The sequence below is a fragment of the Physeter macrocephalus genome, chromosome 2 (genome assembly GCF_002837175.3).
Source record: "Physeter macrocephalus isolate SW-GA chromosome 2, ASM283717v5, whole genome shotgun sequence".
In the NCBI taxonomy this organism is placed as follows: Eukaryota; Metazoa; Chordata; class Mammalia; order Artiodactyla; family Physeteridae; genus Physeter; species Physeter macrocephalus.
The window spans coordinates 74,067,528-74,087,119 of record NC_041215.1 but is presented as its reverse complement, the minus strand read 5'-3'; the positions used below and the strand labels follow the sequence as shown (position 1 = coordinate 74,087,119).

The window sequence follows — 19,592 nt, the reverse complement described above, 5'->3', positions numbered from 1 at the left end:
GTATTGAAATAAACGTTGTTTATTTACATTTTAAAGGCTTCCTCCCCTGCCACCTTTCAGTTTAAATTTAGTAATAGGTTTTCAGGGGAAATTGCATATAAGTTGAATACTTTTAAAATACATATATTTCCAAGTTTTAAGTACCACTCTACTCAGTTGTTTATGGAAACATTAACTTAAAATTCTAATCCAATGCTTTTATATAATTTAAAAATATAATTCATGCTCTGTTCTTCATATATAAAAATGATGCCAAAGGCCACTGATAGTAAATGTTCTTTAAACTGATTTACTGGCAGTAGTGATGGGTCTGCACTCAGTCATCAGTTCTTACAAGTCATCATCCTAGGAGCCATTTGGAAAGTAGTCCGCTGGGTACAGCTATCTGGTATATGACTACAGAACACTTGTTCTTTGTGGGAAACTAAGTGATCTGTGTTTGATTCAAATCTGTGCTATTGGTCTTGACAACATTATGTTTTCTTATTAAGTTCCAAGAACTTTCCTGGCCTTCACAGTTTCCCGGCCTTCATGGTTTAAAAGTTAAAATATAATTTCATATGACAAAATGGAAGTCGTATTCATTTAATCATTTTTCTTTTCCCTAAATATAGTCCTTAAATGTTCTTCGGATTGGGAGCAGCACTTTAAGAGGTGAACAGTTACAGCATTCCTGTTCCCTATTCTTTCCCCCTTGAAACATCAGAGGCCTAGAATTTATTTGTTCTTGAAGTTGTCTGTTTCTTGACAGACATTAAAATTAATACAGTTTTTGAACACTCCTTCATAAAAGAATGTACAACTTCTCAGTTCAGCATAAATTTCTGTGTGTAGACCAGAGCACAGGAGTTGCCTTACCCCAACTGTTCCATCATGCTGTGAGAGATTAAGCATACTCACTGTTTGGTTTCCATCAATGTTTTGATTAGACATACAACGTTTCTCCTAATGAATTTCTGGGTTTCATCTGAATTATCTTTAAAAAAAATTTAAGGAGATTTTTGTATATAAACACAGGAGACAAAGTATCACAATCTTTCTGAATTTTTTTTTTAATATGATCATTATTCTTACTTATTCAGTAGTCCTCATCATGAAAACTACACAAGATAATTTTGGCCAAATGACCATTATGACCATTGGGTCACTGCACCGTTTCACCTTAAGACAAGGATGGTGCAATCTTGGTCATCTATACCAGGGCAACACAGAGAACATTCAGCGTTAAATATGACACCTGTAATCAGGAAGACCTATGGTTATACCATAGCAATTTTAAGGATGAGGTAATTTTGGGAGTGATGAAAAGCAGCAATTGTTTCCAACGCAGTTTATTTATGCTGCGGTACAAACTTTGACAACCAGTATGCTCTGTAAAAGAAATGCCTGCTATCTGTTGTCCTAACGGGTTAATGTGGCTTGTTATTAAGGGTCTAAAATTTGAAATAGTGTCCAAATTTCTCTTACACTTCTTATTCTAACTGCACAGGTCCTTTCATCACCTCCCTGGGATCCAAGCGGCTTGGAACAAATGAAGAAAGTCTGTGAACAGCCAGAGACCTAAGGAATCATGTTTCACTAAGAAAAAACTAGAAGGGCTGCGATTAGATTAGGCAAGGTGGGGAAAGGGATATTGGCAGGTAGGTGGCCGGAAAGTTACAACTCGGGTTATTTTTTAACTGGCGTCCTACAAATGGCCGGCGTGTAGGTGTCTCACTCGCTGACTTGTAAATGAACTTCAGGTTCTCTTTACTTGGGGAGACTTCTGAATCTGAGAACCTGGCGGCGGTTCAACGACCCCGTCCTCGGGGTCCCCAGGGGACATCTTCCGTAGAGTCCGACTGTCTGGGGCGAAGGCGCAGGGAAAGCAGGGAGTGAGGGGGCGAGGGACGCGGGCCCCGAAAATCAACCCAACCCGGCCTCACTACCCCCCGGTGGAAACTTCCCCGGCCGCGAGCAGGGCGGGAGAGGGCGGCGGTTCCCCTCGCGGAGACAGAGAACTGCGCGCGCGAGGTTCGGGGCGCGCGGCGAGCGCTGCGGCCGCCGCCTCCTCCCCTCCCCGCCTCCGGTGGCGCTGCCTCCTCCCTCCGCCCGGCTCGGCCTCCCTTGCTCCCTCCCCTCGTGGCTGGCTCCAGCGGCGGCGTCGGCGGCGTCGGCGGGCGGGGAGGGCGTGCGCTGGTCGAGAGGTGTCGGCGGCGAGGGGAGGGAAGGGAAGTTTCAAGTGGAAGGTCGTTCGCCGGCCGGCGCGTCTTCTCGCTCTCCTCCGGCAGCATCATGGCGGAGCCGAGCGGCTCGCCCGTGCACGTCCAGCAGCCCCAGCAGGCGGCCCCGGTAACACCGGCGGCGGCAGCCCCGGCGGCCGCGACAGCAGCGCCGGCTCCGGTGGCGCCCGTGGCCCCAGCCCCGGCGGCGCAGGCGGTCGGCTGGCCCATCTGCAGGGACGCGTACGAGCTGCAGGAGGTTATCGGTCAGTGCGGCGGGCGCGGTGGGGCCGGGCGGGAGGTGCGACCTGGGCGGGAGGGGACGCGGGATGCTGGGCTTGCCTCCATGCACGCCCGGGAGGCAGAGCGGTCGGCTTCTGGGCCTACCGGCTTCAACAGCTTTTTTTTTTTTAAATTTATTTGTTCGTTCCGTGAGCGCTGGTGCTGCAGGAGGCGGCGCGGCGGATGTGACTCGCACTGCAGACGAGCCGCATGCTGCAAACTTTTATCTCCCCGATCGCCGGGGCGGCGGAAGTGGGGACCCGGCAATGCCGCCGCATCTTCTTCCTCCCGCGCGCCGGGCCCGCAGCTTGTGGTCGGTGGCCACGCGAGCAGGCAGCCGCGGCCGGGGTGGGGTTGCGGGGGCGCCGCCCTCGGCTTCCAGCGGCCCCGTGCCGCGCCTTGGGGGCCGCGTCCTGGGGGACCCAGCGGGCGCAGCCGCGCCTCTGCTCTCGAAGCTCCGCGCCTCGGTCTCCCGTCAGCAGCCTCTCGGCGTGGGTAACCGGGCTACGTAGGAGTTGCGGAGGCCCAGGTTCTTTCCCGAGGCTGGGGAGGATGCTGGCCTCCCTCCCTGACAGCCGCTGCTCCACGCCCGCCTCGCAGCCCGGCTCTCCGCGCCGCCCGGCGTTCCCGGGTACCCGCCTCTCGGTAGCCGCCCAGCCCGGTCGCCCGTGGAAAGCAGGCACCCTGGCCTCCTGCCCTGCGCCGGGCCGATGCCCGGTCCAAGGCCGAGCTGCAAGAGTGAAAGCCGAGACTGTCGGTGATCTGCTCCCTGCCTTTCGGTGCCTTCTAGTCGGCCCACAAATACACCTTATCTTACGTTTTAAAAAACTTGGCAAAGTCGAATGGCAAGAAGCCGGCATTACCTTTCCCTGGGCCAAGCACGTGAAGGACCAGGAGAGTTGTGTTGACCCTTATTGGATCATCTCGTCTGAGAGGCTTGTTAAACCCAGTTAGGGAACCCACCAGGAAAAGTGGGCCCTCAGCTTCTAACCGTACTGGCGCTGGGATGGGATGTTGCCTTCCCATATCTTGATATTTAAGTATGGTGATGAAAAAGGAATTCAGGATATTTCTCTTAAACTTTTTATTTCTTTTCATTAAAAAGAATGCTCCACTCCTCCCTTAAAAAAAATTAAAACAGATACTAAGAATTTCAGTAGGTGTTTAAACGAGCCTTTATCATCTGCTACTGTGTGAATGAAACAGCATAGACTGAAATAAATACTGAAGGGCAGAACCCTAACCCTAACCTAGGATATAAAAGCTCCAAATAACCTAAAATAGGCATCTGTACATAAAATTCTTTGAAAACCAAGAACTTTCATAACTTTTGGCCAAAGACTAAAAGGATGAGTCTTCCTGTCACTGCGTGGATTAAATATTTTCAAGGGCTTCTCAAAACCTAGAGTATTTAGTGAAAACTCCTTTAACCTGGTAGCTAAGCCCTTTCATCTTCCCAGTTTTAAGGCCTACTCTCAACTGGCTTGCCCCCTTATATTCTGATTGCATTGATTGTACCCTGAATAGTCAGCTGTCTTAGGACCCATCTGGCCTTCCATTCCTTGTTGCCTTTTACAGGCTCTTCTCTAAGTGCCCATCTTTGTAGTGAATCTCACTCAGCTTCCAAGGCCAGTGTGAATGTTGTTGAGAAACCTTCTGCTTCTCCCAAGGTAAAGTATGGTGGCTTCTTCTGCCCCTCTTTTTATATCTCACAGCATGTAACTCCATAATTTTTATTTGGTCAACAAAATCTAAAGGCCTACTATGTCCCAAGCATCGTGCTAGGTGCTAGCAGTATAGAAATTAATAAAAATTGTCCCTGCCTTCAAGGACTTCCCAAGTAAACGACTCTGTAAGATGTGATGAGTGAACACTGGTAGAGCACAAAGGAGGGATTGACTGCTAGGAGAAATAAGGAAACGGTATTCCACAGAAGACATCTGAGCTGAATTTTGAAGTCTGAGTAAGTTTGTAAGGTGCCTGATTATTTCCATTGCTGCCTTTCCTAGCTAGGAGTTCCTAGCTGTGAACTCTTCCAGGGTCTTATTTATCCCTCTGTCTCCAGCACATAGGGATGATGCATAAAAGTTGAATGATGGTATCTGCCACATAGTTTCCATAGGGTCAGGACCAGCACTTACTTATAATCAATTTATATGCTTATTTTGTTAATTATTAGGGTCAGTATGCCAGCTTTGCTTTTTGAAAACAATGTTTTGAGCTGATCAGTTTTGTCAACTAAAATGAATAAAATCTTAGTTTAATTAAAGTGACCGGATTGATTGCAGGGCTTCTTTCTGCTTGCAGTAGCAGCATTGTTAATTATGGTTGGTCAATTTAATTAAGAAGAAGAAATTTACCTGAGGAATTTTCAAGCAGAAACACCTGCTTATTACTTCTACGTTGATTTTTGCACATTCACACCGTGGAAAGGGCTTTTCTACATTTAAAATTTATCTCGTATTTTTCCAACTGAAAGAGATGGCCGGTGGAGGGCCCGTGTTGTTGAAGTCAAATTGCTGGAATAGGGTTTTCCAGGGTCTTAATGTTTTATAGGGAATTACAAACCCATTTCCATTTAGCGTTTAATGCTAGTTAAGTAATGAAGAGTGAACCTGCGGTTAAGCACTTCTGCTTAAACATTACACGCAGAAGTTAGTAGTTCAAACATTGGACCAGTTTCGACATGAGTGCGGGTGGACAGCCTTGGCCTCTCCCGGCCACAAGGCAGGTGTCATATGATAGGGCTGCGGCAGTGTGAACCGTGACCAGCAGGAGGCTCAGATGTGCCTGAGCCGAAGGCCAAGAGAGGCAAGGTGTTTCAGCCTTGCAGCGTGGCACCGAGCCCTTTTTCTTCTTCGTTTCCTGCTGGCAGAGGTTGGGGGTCTCAAGATTAGAAGAGGCTTACTAAAGTCCAAACAAAGCAGGTTCAGTTGTTCGACTTCTGTTTTAAAGAAATAAACACAGGATTTTGCAAGTCTAAAAATAAAGTTTTCTCTTTGTTATATTGTTGTTCTTGTGTGGTGAAAGATCAGTGGAGAGTTTGTAATGGTAATCTGGTTCAAAAGTTTGTGTGCGACCTGGAAATGATGTACAGTCTATTGGAGGGAGCTTTATACTTAGAGAGGGGTTAACCAGGTTGTGAAATGATTAAATTTCTTCTTTTAGCCACCAATATTAGTAGATTTCAAATATTTCTGTCTCCTATAGAAATAACTGCTCATGGGAGGTGTTCTAGCTTGTTTAATACTCTTCAGCCTCATCAATCTTTTTCGTCCCCCCCCGCCCGCCATCTCACTCTCAGATTCGTTCTTTAGAAGTATATGGGGCACCCAAAGATATGCTAGTTGAAAAATTAGTTTATTTGTTGGTGGTATTAATATTATCACTTTGATTTGCTAAACAAAGAACAAAAAGTGAATCATGTAAATGTTGACTTGGGCTTCCTTAATCGATTGAACAACCTCAAGGAACTTTCCTGTCAAAGAGTTGTATTCAGTGCAGTATCAGTTTCCTTATTTGAATCGGATAATTCTAGCAGGGTCTGTTATCTTTGTTAGTTTTCCTCTGAGAAACACTAAATAGACTCACGCCTCAGAGCATGTTTGATTTTCTTAGATATTTTTTGCAGGATGAGTCTTTCTGTAGTTTTGCACCTTATTTCTCAGCGTTGCTTCACTTTATCCTGGGCAGTATTTAGAGTGATCCAAAAGTACCACCTACTGCATTTCTGGTTCTAGTCAACAAAAAGAATTTGGTTCCTAGACTCCTAACTGTAGTTTGACAGAGGGGTTCTCGAGTATTCTGTTTATTTCTCTCTCGGGAGCTTTGTTTAACCATTCCGGTGCATCTCCCCCAGGCACAAGTAATAGGCAACTCTCCAGGTCTTCAAGGAGCAGCAGCCCAGAGCATTCCTGCTCTGCTCTGTGCTCTCAGGTTCTGTGGAGCTCTGTGATTTAGGGATTAGAACTGGTTTTATAGATTTCTAGAGGGATCTTGAGGACAGTGGAACTATACTGCGTCACACTCTTTTGCACAGGACCTCAGAGGGATGGAGCACTGAGTGTGTATTTTAATCTCCCAGACCTTTAAACCGGACTGCTTTGCTGTTGCTGTCAGTTGTTAACTTGCCATTTATTTATTTATTTATTTGGCTGCGCTGGCTCTTAGTTGCAGCACACGGGATCTTTAGTTGGATCATGCGGGCTCCTTAGTTGTGGCATGTGGGCTCTTAGTTGGGGCATACATGCGGGATCTAGTTCCGTGACCAGGGATAGAACCTGGGCCCCCTGCATTGGGATCGCTGAGTATTAACCACTGGACCACCAGGGAAGTCCCACGTTGGCTTTTTTTTTTTAAGAAGAAAACAGAGTCCTGAGATGCTTAGCTTCACGCAGGTGTTTTGATTTTCATATCGTTTCACTTTTTTTTTTTTGGTAAAGAGAAAAATGTATATAGAACTGCTCTTTTCGTTTTTTTTTTCATTATTGTGGTAAAATATACAAATATAGGTAACATAAGACTTAACATTTTAACCATTTTCTAAGTGTACAGTTCGGTGGTGTTAAATACATTCACAACAGAAATGCTTTTAAATGTGCTGTTCAAACTAGCATGTGGGAAAAATCTCTGGGTTAAGAGAAACTCATGTTAGAATTTCTATAATACTTCATGCATTTGATTTGTGACAGATAAAATTATAAATTTCCCCCTGTCTCTTATAAGTCTGTTGTATCCCCCATTTTTGATGGTGTTGGAGAGTAACTTAAAACGTGGCGGACTCTGGAGTCAGATGGCCTGGCAATGGCAGTCGCTGGCCTCGCGACCTTGAGCCAGTTATTTGGAGGTGTCTGCACTCGGTTTCCTCATTTTCGACCTGGAGATGATAACGATAGGGTTGCAGAGAAAGGGAGACTCTGGAGCACTTGGTACAGCGCCTGGCACAGGGCGAGCTCTCCGGGAGTCCGAGCCTGCGGTGCCGTGCGCTACGCTGGCTGATCAGATCCGAGTTACCGGCAGAGAATACTGACCTGACTCTGGCCAGACTGTGGAGCGTCCTGAAGAGTTTCTCTGCTCGGTTTGCATCAGGGAGTTTGCAGGAGGGGGAGTTGGCCCGCGAACCCCCGCCTTCCAGTGGGCTGCTGGAGGGGCAGCCTGAGGCCCCTGCGGGGAGGAAGCTGCAGAGACCTGTGGAACAGGACAGCTCAGGGCCTCGGGTGCCAGATGGCCCTCTGACAAGTGGTGAGAGCATCCTGCAGGAAGGTTTGCTGGAGGTACGGCCCGTCGCGAAAGGGCTCTGTAAGCAACCTGTCCCGACTGCACTTTTCTTCCACCTCTGCATCCGCCCTGCGGAGGCTGCCGCGCTGGCAGGAAATGCTGCTGACTAAAAGAAATGGTCACTCTGTGCCCCAGAGGGTCAGGGGACGGGGCATTTGTCTGCAGATCAGGTCATCACTGTTGCTCTCCGGTCTCCTTCCTTTCCTCTCCGCTCTTCCCTCTACTTATAAATATTCTCGTCTCCCTCTAATCATTCACAGTAAAAGAGAACAAAACACCGACACTCTCACTACTCCTTCTTTCTCTAGCTCCTGCCTTATCTCTTTCCTTCCCTTCCCAGTGGAGAACCTCCCATCCACTTCTCAGATCACTGCAATCTGGCGTCTGCCCTCTTGCTAAGAAGCCAAAATTGGAATGTCTACAGTCACCGTGACCTTCTGTGGCTGCAGCCAGTGGACACTGCAGGCTTTCCCTCTCTTCCTCTCTCTGCAGGAGTTGGCACCATCTGCCATTTCTCCTGCTCCTTCCCTGCGTATCCCTGCTCCAGGATCCACTTCTCTATGGGTCTGAGGCTTCAACCACTGCCTAAAATGCCCAGGGCCTCTCTGGTCTTTGGACTGGTATGAGGGCTACCTTTTAAAAAAATTTATTTATTTATTTATGTATTTATTTTTGGCTGTGTTGGGTCTTCGTTTCTCTGCGAGGGCTTTCTCTAGTTGTGGCGAGCGGGGGCCACTCTTCATCGCGGTACGTGGGCCTCTCACTGTCGCGGCCTTTCTTGTAGCGGAGCACAGGCTCCAGACGCGCAGGCTCAGTAGTTGTGGCTCACGGGCCCAGTTGCGCCGTGGCATGTGGGATCCTCCCGGACCAGGGCCCGAACCCGTGTCCCCTGCATTGGCAGGCGGACTTCCAACCACTGCGCCACCAGGGAAGCCCCAGGGCTACCTTTTAAACACCTTTGTTTAGATATTTCACAGAACTTCATACTCACAGTGAAACTCACTGCCTCACCACCTTTGCTTCATCCTAATCCTGCTCCTTCAACATTCTCCATCTTACACAAGACCTTTGAGTGTGAAGCAGAAACATGCTGCTCATCCTGCACTTTCCCGTCTTCCTCTCTCTCCCACATCTGATTGGTCCTCAGTCCTAAATACTCTGCGTTCTGGATCCCTTCTTTGATCTGTCTCTCACTCTTCCTCTTGGCCATTGCCAGTTCAATTCGGGCTCTTATCAGTTCTTACTTGGATGACTGTAATGACTTCCTGACCAGGTTTCTTGTCTGCAGCCTTGCTTCCAGCTCTAGTATATGCATTGCTACCAAAGTGATACTGCTGTACCCAAATTTTTATCAGTTACCCCCAGGCTTAAACACTTTTAGTGGCTCTTCCATCATCCTTAAGTTGAACTCTGAGCAGGTGTTTAAGGCCTTCGGGAATTGTCTCTTGCCTCGCATTCAGTGTGTTCCCCCCCTGCCCCACACCCTTTGTCATTTCTATTCTCAGGACAGACTCACAGCCAGTGGGAACCTTTTGCAGTTGCTGAAATGCTTCATGCTTTCTCAGCCCCTACTAGGCAAGTTTTCCCTCTGCTTGGAACACCCTTCCACACCCCTTCCGTTCCATTTTCATGTATTTAACAGAAAGCTCTGTCTCTCCTTTTAAGCGTTACCTTTATTGAAGTATAACATGCACATGGAAGAGTATACATGTCATAAATGTATAGCTTGATGCATGTTCATAAACGGAACCCACCCTGATCCGGGCGCCCTTTTAAGACCTGGAATAAATGATTTCACGGAAACAGTCTCTGCCCCTGAACCGCCTTCCCCTCTGCTCTTCTCGGCTCTTTCACCCCTGGTGGTCCTCATACCCTGTGCAGATTGTTTGCCTCCTTGCCCATCCCGGCACTCCTCCTTGAGGACAGGCCTTTGGCCTCCATAGCCCACACCTCCTATTAAAGATAAGTGTTTTCATGAAGGTCTGAATTTTAGGGACAAATACCCTCCCACCCCCTGTGGAAGAGGAACATTGCCTGGCTTCTGAATATTTGCCTTCTTGGATCCTGAAGATTTAATCTTGCCTGTGGTTAATGATGATGCTTATTCAGTTGCATTTGGGCCAATCAGCTTAAAGGGCTCTGTAGAAATTAGCTCATTAATCCTCCCAGATCAAGAGTAAGCACTTTGAGTACTTGCACCTGCCTGTGCTGTGCGGGCAGGCAGGCGGGCAGGCAGGCAGCCAGCCAGCCAGCCGGAGGCCTGGCTTTCCTGAGGTCATTGTTCTGCGAGGTGGCCTCTCCAGATTAAAGGACCCGGAGCTCCCTGCCACAGTGTCTGCGTCCTTTTACTCAGGCATTGCAGAGCAGGGTGGGGAAGTCCTAGCTCGCCTCTCCTCTTCTCTAGAGCTTTCCTTTCTTGAGTGTACCCATGAGCTCTCTCTTGCTGTTTGTGTAGTTATATATAACCCAACCTTGAAGATCTGTGGGCCTTCTTGCTGTGTAGAAATCAGGACTGTTGAAGAAGATCAGGGATACAGGTGAAACACAGCAGCAGAATATCAGACGGGTGGTTTTCAAAGGTTGATATGATGGCAGGAATTGTATTTTTATAAATGACAAGGGACTGGGGGGTGATAGGATTGGTGTGGTACATGCTAAGACCATAGAACTGGATCTTTTAAAATCAAAACCAGTCTAATAGGTGTTGTAATTCCTCTGTGGTGTATTTTTGGGAAAGGTTTTTTTCCCCGTTAAAAAAAAAAACTCTCCATGTAATCAAGTGAGGTTTTACATTTTCCTCCAGGAAAGTTTTGCTTAAATTATCCCCAAACAACTCCAAGATGGCTGAAGTGATTCAAGTGCTTCAGGTGTTTCTTTTTCCAAATCCGCTGTTCATTGGTCAAGTTTTTGCTGCTAAAGAAGAATTCAGTATATTAATTAAAAAGGCATTTTAGATTTGGCTTAACTGGAAAGCAGAGGAGAAATAGCAGTCCTTTAGAGAATGGATTGGCAGTGCTTTAGTTCAAAATCGATTTAGATAAACACTTTGGGAATCTGATGTGAGTAAATGCTGATGTAGTTCAAGTTTCTTCCCATTTGCCAAACAAATATTTGGAAGTAAACTCTCACTTAAAGCTTTAAAAAACTTCTTGGACATTGAGGAATTAGATGAATTGACCTTTTAAACTAATTGTATATTTTGATATGTGGGAAAACATTTTAAGATAGAACTTAAAACATCATTTTAAAATAGTTTTATTTTCAAACTTCATCCTACTAAGTGGCATTTAGTATAACTCAGAGGCCTAGTCCTGGGTGTTCATTCAATTCTTCACTCAGGTGAAAATACACATTCTGGTGACATTTATGGGGTTCAGGTTTCCAACGTTTAGTCACTGATGTACCAGAAGAGCTAGCATGCTAAGTAGAGATTGATGACTTTCTATCATGTGAATGATAGATCTTCATTGGGGGAGTATTTTAGAAGCCAGTGACCTGTGACAATTCTGAAACTTCTCACAATCACTCTATTGATGGTTGAGGTCTTAGAAGAATTTGTGATCTTGTTTTGAACGGTAACATCAGTTTGTACCGGGGTTTGTAATAACGGGCATTCCTACTGGTTTCTTTCCTGCTCTGTTTTGTTTGGGGATTGAAAAGGATTCATTTTATGGATTGGTTTCTGTTGGCATGTCTTGTGTTGTTGACATTTTACTTTGAATTATTTGGTCTGTCCTTCCTTCTTCCTCCCCTCACTTCGTCCTTTCCTCCCTTCCTTTCCTTTCTTCCTTCCTTTGAAATTGGCAGTGTCACCAGCCCCTTTCTTAATTATGAGATGACTCAAGAAAGCAGGGGAAGAGAGTGCCCAGGGGTAGGAATGATAGGTCAATGCTGGCTTTTTAAGGTCAGCTCCTAAGTGAGGAATAACATAGGAATATAGGGGGATAATGAAATTTAATTTTAGAGGCAACTGAAGAGAAAGTCCATTCCTGTTCCTTTGTTTCGACAACTGAAGATTCTAACAACCTAACTTAATTTGCCTGTGGTCCAGAAGTCCTTAGAATCTCAGACCAATGCTTCCTACCCGGTTCGGTGTTTTTTTTTTTTTCCTTATATTTTGGCTGTGTTGGGTCTTCGTTGCTGCGCGGCTTTCTCTAGTTGCGGTGACCAGGGGCTATTCTTTGTTGCGGTACGCCGGCTTCCCGATGCGGTGCGCGGGCTTCTCATTGCCGTGGCTTGTCTTTGTTGTGGAGCACGGGCTCTAGGCGTGCGGGCTCAGTAGTTGTGGCTCGCGGGCTCTAGAGAGCAGGCTCAGTAGTTGCGGCACACGGGCTTAGTTGCTCTGCGGCATGTGGGATCTTCCCGGACCAGGGCTCGAACCGTGCCCCCTGCATTGGCAGGCGGATTCTCAACCACTGCGCCACCAGGGGAGCCCTAGACTATATTTTTAATCCTTAGTTAGAACCTGTCAGTGAGGTAGAAGAGTGAGAGTGTGTGTGTGTGTGTGTGTGTGTGTGTGTGTGTGATGGCAAATAAAAGGTTGAGGAGCAGGAAATAGATATACTTCAGGGCTGATCATTAGCTGGAGCAGAGCTTCTGCACTAGAGCCAGGTGCCTGCTGCCAGGCTGATAACTTTATAGCAGTCAGGGCAGCAGCGGCATTCCTAGCAGTGTCTAGTTCTGAGCTGTCCGGTATGGTAGCCACTAGCCACATGTGGCTATTTCAGTTTGAATTAATTAAAATTAAATAAATTTGGGGGTGGCAAGGAATGAAGAGGCAGAGCACAGAGGATGTTTAGGGTAGTGAAACTGCTCTGTGTGATACCATAATGATGGATACGTGTCATACATTTGTCCAAACCCACAGAATGTACAACACAGAGGGTGAGCCTTAACGTAAACTGTAGGCTTTGAATGCTAAGGATGTGTCAGTGTAAGTTCATCAGTTGTAGCAAATGTACCACTCTTTTGGGGGATGTTGGTAATGCTGGAGGCTGTGCATGTGTGGGAGCAGGGGGTACATGGGAAGTCTCTGCCTTCCTCTCAATTTTGCCGTGACCCTAAAACTGCGTTTTAAAAATAAAGTCTTTAAAAATGTAATAAAATACAGTTCCTCAGTGACACGAGCCCCATTTTCAAGTGCTCAGTAGCCAACTGTGGCTAGTGCAGCTGAGGAACTGTATTTTATTTATTTAATTTTAGGTCTATAACCTGCACTATCTAGTAAAGTAGCTTATTGGATAGTGCAGATACAGATTATTTCCATCACCACAAAAAGTCTTACTGGACAGTGGATGGTAATTTCTCAGAAATGTTCAAAAACTGACTAAATATTATTACGGTGGCTGTAAATATCCTGAGGCTACCTCCTGATAACATGCTAAGGCATTGCCACTGACTTAGAAGTACAAAAGGAGACAAACAATGCTAACCTGATTTAAAAAAAAAATTTTCACTCTGTGCTCTATTAGAAAGCTAATTGATTCATATTTTCAGAAGAACAGTTTTTCTTTTTTGTGTATGGTGAAACAGATACCCCTGTTGACGTAGGAAGATAGTTTTGAAGTATGAGTTTTTATCTTACTCACTTAACTCATTCTAGGATATTCTTGTGATTACTGTAAACACAGAATCCTCCCGAATGAAATCCAGTATTTTCAGAAGTATCAAAATGTTACATTTCCTTAAGAAATCACTTCAGAGTCTTGGGGCTGGATGTGGTAGACAGAATCACTTCAGTTTATCTTCTTTTATGTAATGAAGTAAGAAAGAACTGACTAAATAGTTTTTTTGGTGAAATTACAAAGACATTGTGAAATTAACTCCACTTAGAAAAAAATGATACCTGTGTCAGTTTTAGTCACTTAAATGGTGAGTTTGAATCATGGTCCCTTCTTTTCCCTTGATTTTAAAACATTTCAGTAATTGAGTAATTAAAGGATTTACTAGTTTAGTCTAAGGTATATAACACAAAGCAAATAAAATGTTCAGTATTGAAGTCAGTACCTTAACAGAAATTCAAACTCAAATCATCACTGTTTGGTTAGGACACCTTTTTTGTTAGGAGAGGGAATTAATGACCTAGGGGTGGGTGAAAGCAAATATCTGTGTAGGGAGATTAACTGGGTTTAATTTTGGGCAATTCAGAAACAGTTTGTACTTTCTCACGTTTAGTGTCCCTAGGGTGACTGGGGCCATCACAGAGAATGTTTTACTATGTAATCCTTTTTTATTTTTCCTTGTAGATGCCCTTTCAAGTTTCTGGAGTCCTAAATCCAGTGCCTGACCTTCAACAAGGGCCATTGGGGAAACATTTTTAATATGGCAGTTGGGTGGCTGAAAGAGGACTAGGGGAAGTGTCTCTGTGTATTTTCAAATTAATGATCATTAGGACAAATTTAAGAATAGTGATATTTTTGCCATGAGTCTAGATCAGGGCTAGATTGTATATCTTTACTAAAATAAATTCTCATTGGTTGTTTAAAAAGTGACAGTCCCTAGGGTGAAGAGATAATGAGCCGCTCAGTTCATCTATAGCCATCTTCCTGATTGTTTCCATAGAAGCAGCAAGACTGTTTAAAGGCTATAATTTCATGTCCTACTCTTCAGAGCCCATTAGAAATAGACAACATAGGTGGCTTTGTAGCTTATATATTTGCTTAAATAGTCTTAAAGACAAAGAGGGTAACTGCCGTGCGGTCACTGGGATAGGTAAACGTTGCAGTCAGGTACTTGTTTGGCTTTTGCTTATAGGTTATGGTCCATTTAGCCTCCTGTATTAAGAGTGACATTTTTGGGAGTTCCATGGTGGCCTAGTGGTTAAGGATTCCGGGCTTTCACTGCCGTGGCCTGGGTTCAATCCCTGGTTGGGGAATATCCCACAAGCCATGTGGCATGGCCAAAAAAGAAGAGTGACATTGTTCTCAGCTATATGTAGTTGTTTAAAAATGAAATATTCTCTTGGAGCTCCTTGGAAGAAAGGGAGTGACAAAAATGTGAAAAGGTGATATTTATGAGGTCTGACCAACTTTAAAATTAATCATATCAGGACTGATATGCACAAGAAGTATTGTTTCCTTCAAGGGGACATAGTGGGAGGGGGTCCACTTATACTTTATAGCCACATTTTATTTTAAATTAAAAAATTACCCATTTCTATCAGCCCTCTTATGAAGAAACGAGACTGATTTTCTAATGTGACATTAATTTGCTCTTAAGGTATTTCCCAAGCTGTTTTTTATCAGTTGTAGCTTGATCAGAATCGTTATTTAGCTTTACAAAATGACTCTAGTCTGAACAGTGCTGTTAGTTGTTTAAAGTCAGTTTTGTTTACTGTTATTTTTAATAGATTCTGCATTACTGCTTCATAGAAGTAATGAGATCATCCGGGACTGTGGTTTGCAATTAAAACGAGCAATTTGTCTAGAGGCAGGGACAGCAATAGCGAAAGCTGAGGGACTGAGAGAGAGGATGTGTAATAGAGGGGTTGGGTGTGAGATTCCAAAACCAGATCTGTGAAGCCAGAGACAAGATGGGATCATTGGAAGGCAAAGACTAGCATGAGGCAGCAAAAGACCTCGAATCTGAGCAGGAGTGAGTAAGATGGAGAGTAAGGACTCAGGGGCATTTCCAAGTTTTGCAGGGGTTCAGCAAGGGACCAAGGCAAGTAGGGACAATGTAACTTTTCCCAGAAAGTTTCAGTGGCAGCATCTTGCTGAGGTTGGGCCCCTCATTTGAAGCTTTGCCTTCAAGGGAGGGTGTCTCTGATGAACAGAAAGGCTCAGTTCTGATGGTCTCTGCATCAGCTATGTATAGCTGTGTAACAAACCACCCCCAAACTTAATGGCTTAAAATAATGACCTGTTTATTTGCTTACAGTTCCATGGGTTGGCAATTTGGGCTTCACTAGGCAGTTCTGCTGGTCTCGCCTAGGGACAGTCTGTGACCAGCTAGGCTGGGGCTATCTATTTTAAGATGGTCTCATCGTGTATGTGGTGGTTGGTGGTGGCTGTTGGCTGGCCCTCTCCTTCCGTTGATTCCTCATTCTCAAGCAAGTGTGCCAGTACTTCAACCCTTGGCTGCAGCTGTGTTCCAAGGTAGCTGGAGTGGAGCTGCAAGGACTCTTGAGTCCTGGGCTTGGTGGTGACAGAGTGTCACTGTGTCTCTTTCAGTTGGTCAGAGCACATCACAGGGTAGCTCAGACTCAGGCGGGAGGGAGATCGATTTTCCTGCTTGCTGGGAGGAACGGTAAAATCACATGGTGAAGGGACATGTGTACAGAGACGGGAGGAATTCTTATTACCATCTTTGCAAACTCTCTACCACACAGCTTTATGTAGCTCAAGGGTGATGAGTACACAATGTTTGTCATTCGTTTAACATTCGTTTCTAACTTGTGGTAGGGGAGCTAATTACCTGACTGCCTTACCCCTGGTTGTTATAGTGTGGTTGATTACAGGTTTCATAAACTAATTTTTTGTGTGAACCATCCATCAGCATGATTTTGGCTAGAAAAGTGGCTTTAGAAATGTATAACTTTCTAAGAAATCTAAGCATGTCTTAATGTAACATTTGAAGGGCAGAGGGGTGTGTGTGTGTGTGTGTGTGTGTGTGTGTGTGTGTGTGTGTGTGCGTGTTTGTGTGTGTAATGCTGATACTTTTTTAGCCTTGTGTTCTATTCCAGACTGACCTTCTTAAAACTCAAGAGCACCACATTAAAAATATAGATTATTTGCATGCATATGCAATTATTTCTCCTGCCTCATAGAAGTCAGTGAAGTAGGTCTATCACAGCTCTAAAAAGAACAGGTTTTCTGTGCATCACTCAGTTTAAAGGTAGATTGTTGCTTAGACAATTATGAAAGTTTCTTTACTTTGAAGTCAATCCAGCAATATTGTACTGCCCGTTTTATAGTCAGTTTTCAAAAAAGAATTGCCAGCCTATTAGGATAAAAATATTAGAAACCCATTAATAGTTATTGACGGAAGTTGCCCATCATATACTAATGGCAGAGATCATAGAAGGATGGGAGGTGTGCAAGTGTACCATTTTTTAAATTGCAATGTCTTTCCGGTAAACGCCCTTACAAAATATTATATGCTTTTAGATGTAGAAAGAGGCCTGGGTGTTATCTTTATACATATACAGATTTAAATGCTAAGTGGCTTGCTGTTTATTCCAAAGGGGAGACAAATTTGTACATGGATAAAATATGTGAAACTGATTGGCTCACACTACTTTCTTACATTAAGGAAGAAAGGCTGAGAAAAGGATGTTACCTAGACCTCTGAGTTATAAAAAAAACCCTCCAATCTAATTTATTTTAAAGTTCCAAAATATCATTCAAGTAATAATAGATAGTCATTATAGAAAGTTTGGATAATACAGATGGATAAAAAGTGGGGGGAAAGCACCAGTTACCACCTGGCCCAGGACTAGATGCTATTTGAATTTTGCTGGAGGAGTGTAAGTTTAAATGGGATAGGACTGCAGAAAAAAAGCATAAATTTGATATTTTTGGAAATTAATACTTTTCAGCATTCCCAGTACTTTCACATTTAATTTGTTTGGAGCAAGAAAAATAAACTAGTCTTAGATTAATACTTGCTTGGCAAAAGTGATTTGTTTTTTGAGAACTTGGTACATACTGAGAGTAAAGCATACTTTATGATTACTGGACAGAGAACTTATGTGTATTTTTCTCACACTTAAGTGTTCTCAGAATGCATTTACAATCTAATCTTAATGTCTGTTTTACAGTTCATTTCTTAGAAGTATCTGTTACGCTTTGCCTTTTGTCCTCTATGTGTTATGGATCACTGTATTTGGTACTTGGCTGATGGGAAGTGAAAACATCTTAACAGAAAGTTCTGGGATAGAAGTAAATTAAGAGTGAGTAACTTTCCCATTGTTTGTGGGTCTGTTTGAGCACAGTAAATGACTTTTAGATTTCACATTGACCTTTCATATCAAACCTCGAGCTGGCAGCAAGAATTTTCTAGATTGGTAAGATATCTTTTTGTAGAACTAGCTTTTTGATTTCAGGGACATGTGGGAGAAAGGAATCTCTAGGAATTTAATTTGATGATCTGAATGTTGAGCGTTTCGGTCTTTTAAAGCCGAATTTCATAGTATTTTGAACAAAAAGATGAAATACCTGTTGGCACGACTAGTCTTTATTTTATTAAAAATGTTTTAAATTACAAAGATATAATAAATACTTTTGTGTCAAATAGGTGAAAATAACAATCCTCAAATTTTCATTCCCCAGCGATACACACCAAATTGACCATACAGGGTATCCTTCTAGATGTTTTTTTGTGTATAAATGTACACATAGATTTTTTTCCGAATGTAAATATTGTACATGAAATGTGGTAACTATGCATCATATTCTACCACTTACAGATTTTGCTTCTGCAAGTAATACATAGTACATGTATATTTTACTTCTGTGTATTTTTTATATGTATTTGTAGTAAAATATTATAAATATTCACAGCTTTCATGCTAAGTCATTTCTTATAGATCCACCTCATTTTAAAATATGCCAATTTATTTCTATTCCGGGTCCATTTATATTCTGTGGATGTACTTTATTTAACCAGTCCTCTAGTGATTAACTTATTGGTTGTCTCCAGGTTTCCATACTTCTGTGGGATGGATACCCAGAAGTGAGATTGCCGGGACTAGTGGTATTGCCATTTGTACTTTTGATAGATACTGTGAAAACTTCCTGCACTTGTTATGTTAATTAACTGCCCTCTTAGTTGCTCCCATCTCTGGTCTTAAAGAGAGAAGAGTGTTAGATTGAGATGGCATCTTGCCTTATTCCCTACTTGACCCAGACCTACAATATCTAAGACTAGGAAGAGAAAATGGTGGTGGGTTGGAAAGAGAAAAATAATCACCCAAGTTTAAGAAATCAAAGTTGCATCACTTTATGAACTAAAAAAGTGAAAGGTCGTGAAATTTATTACTATGGACAAATGTATGGAAAGACTTTCTGAATTGGTGAAAAGTCTGGGTTATAGAATGTAACTAAATTGATTAATATACCCATGTGGTTAAAAGGACCCAGGACTCACTAAAATTACCCCCACGTCATAGGGCATTCTTTATAAAGGTGTAGATATGGGAATGGGGAGACAGGAATCTCATCCATCATCCCAGGTTGTGCAGCAGCCCAGGAAAAAACTGAGCCTCTAGGTCTTTGGGAATTGCAGTCAAATATGTTCTCATGAACCCTGGGAGTGGACAAGACCTCAGCAGCAAGAGTTTTTGGATCCTCACTTCCGGATCCTCTAACTTTGGTGTGACTTAGCCAGTCAGTGTGCGTCTGCTTTTGCTTGCGTCTACCTGTTCCTCTCTTCTGCTGAGTCAGGATTTTGGCTCATTCATCATCCTTATGGCCCTTTCAGCTTCTCTTTTCCTCTTTCCCTTTTAGCTGTAGCGTCGGCTGCTAATTGCTGGCTATTTCTCAATCGTAATTCCAAAGATTGAGAATCTACTTTTTACCAGAGTCCCTGCATAGGAAACCTCCCAGCCAATGAACTGCTGCCTTAAGCTCAGGTGCCCTCCTCGGATAAGGATTTAACATCAGAAGCTCCCATCGGGGAAGGGAACTTGGATGTGGCAGGCACCACAAGTTAGTGTTTAATGTAACATTACTCTTAGATAAGTAACCTGTCTAGAGTGTAATCCTGAGTAATGCACTTTTTTTAAAATTAAAAAGTAGCCACAGCAATCAGAGAAGAAAAAGAAATAAAAGGAATCCAAATCGGAAAAGAAGAAGTAAAGCTGTCACTGTTTGCAGATGACATGATACTATA

The 19,592-nt window shown here is 43.8% G+C and overlaps 1 protein-coding gene across 4 annotated transcripts in view; it reads left to right on the top strand.

Annotated features, from left to right (window-relative positions):
* Positions 1-2,223: 2,223 nt before the first annotated feature.
* STK39 (serine/threonine kinase 39) overlaps positions 2,224-19,592 on the top strand; it is a 327,698-nt gene continuing 310,329 nt past the window's right edge. For 2 of the 4 annotated variants that reach the window (XM_055088331.1, XM_055088328.1), the window contains exon 1: positions 2,224-2,467. In XM_055088331.1, the coding sequence (XP_054944306.1) occupies positions 2,275-2,467 (193 nt within the window). In that variant the 5' untranslated portion in view covers positions 2,224-2,274. The remainder of the gene's footprint in view (positions 2,468-19,592) is intronic. The other 2 variants (XM_024122275.3, XM_024122274.3) reach the window with 2 other exon arrangements.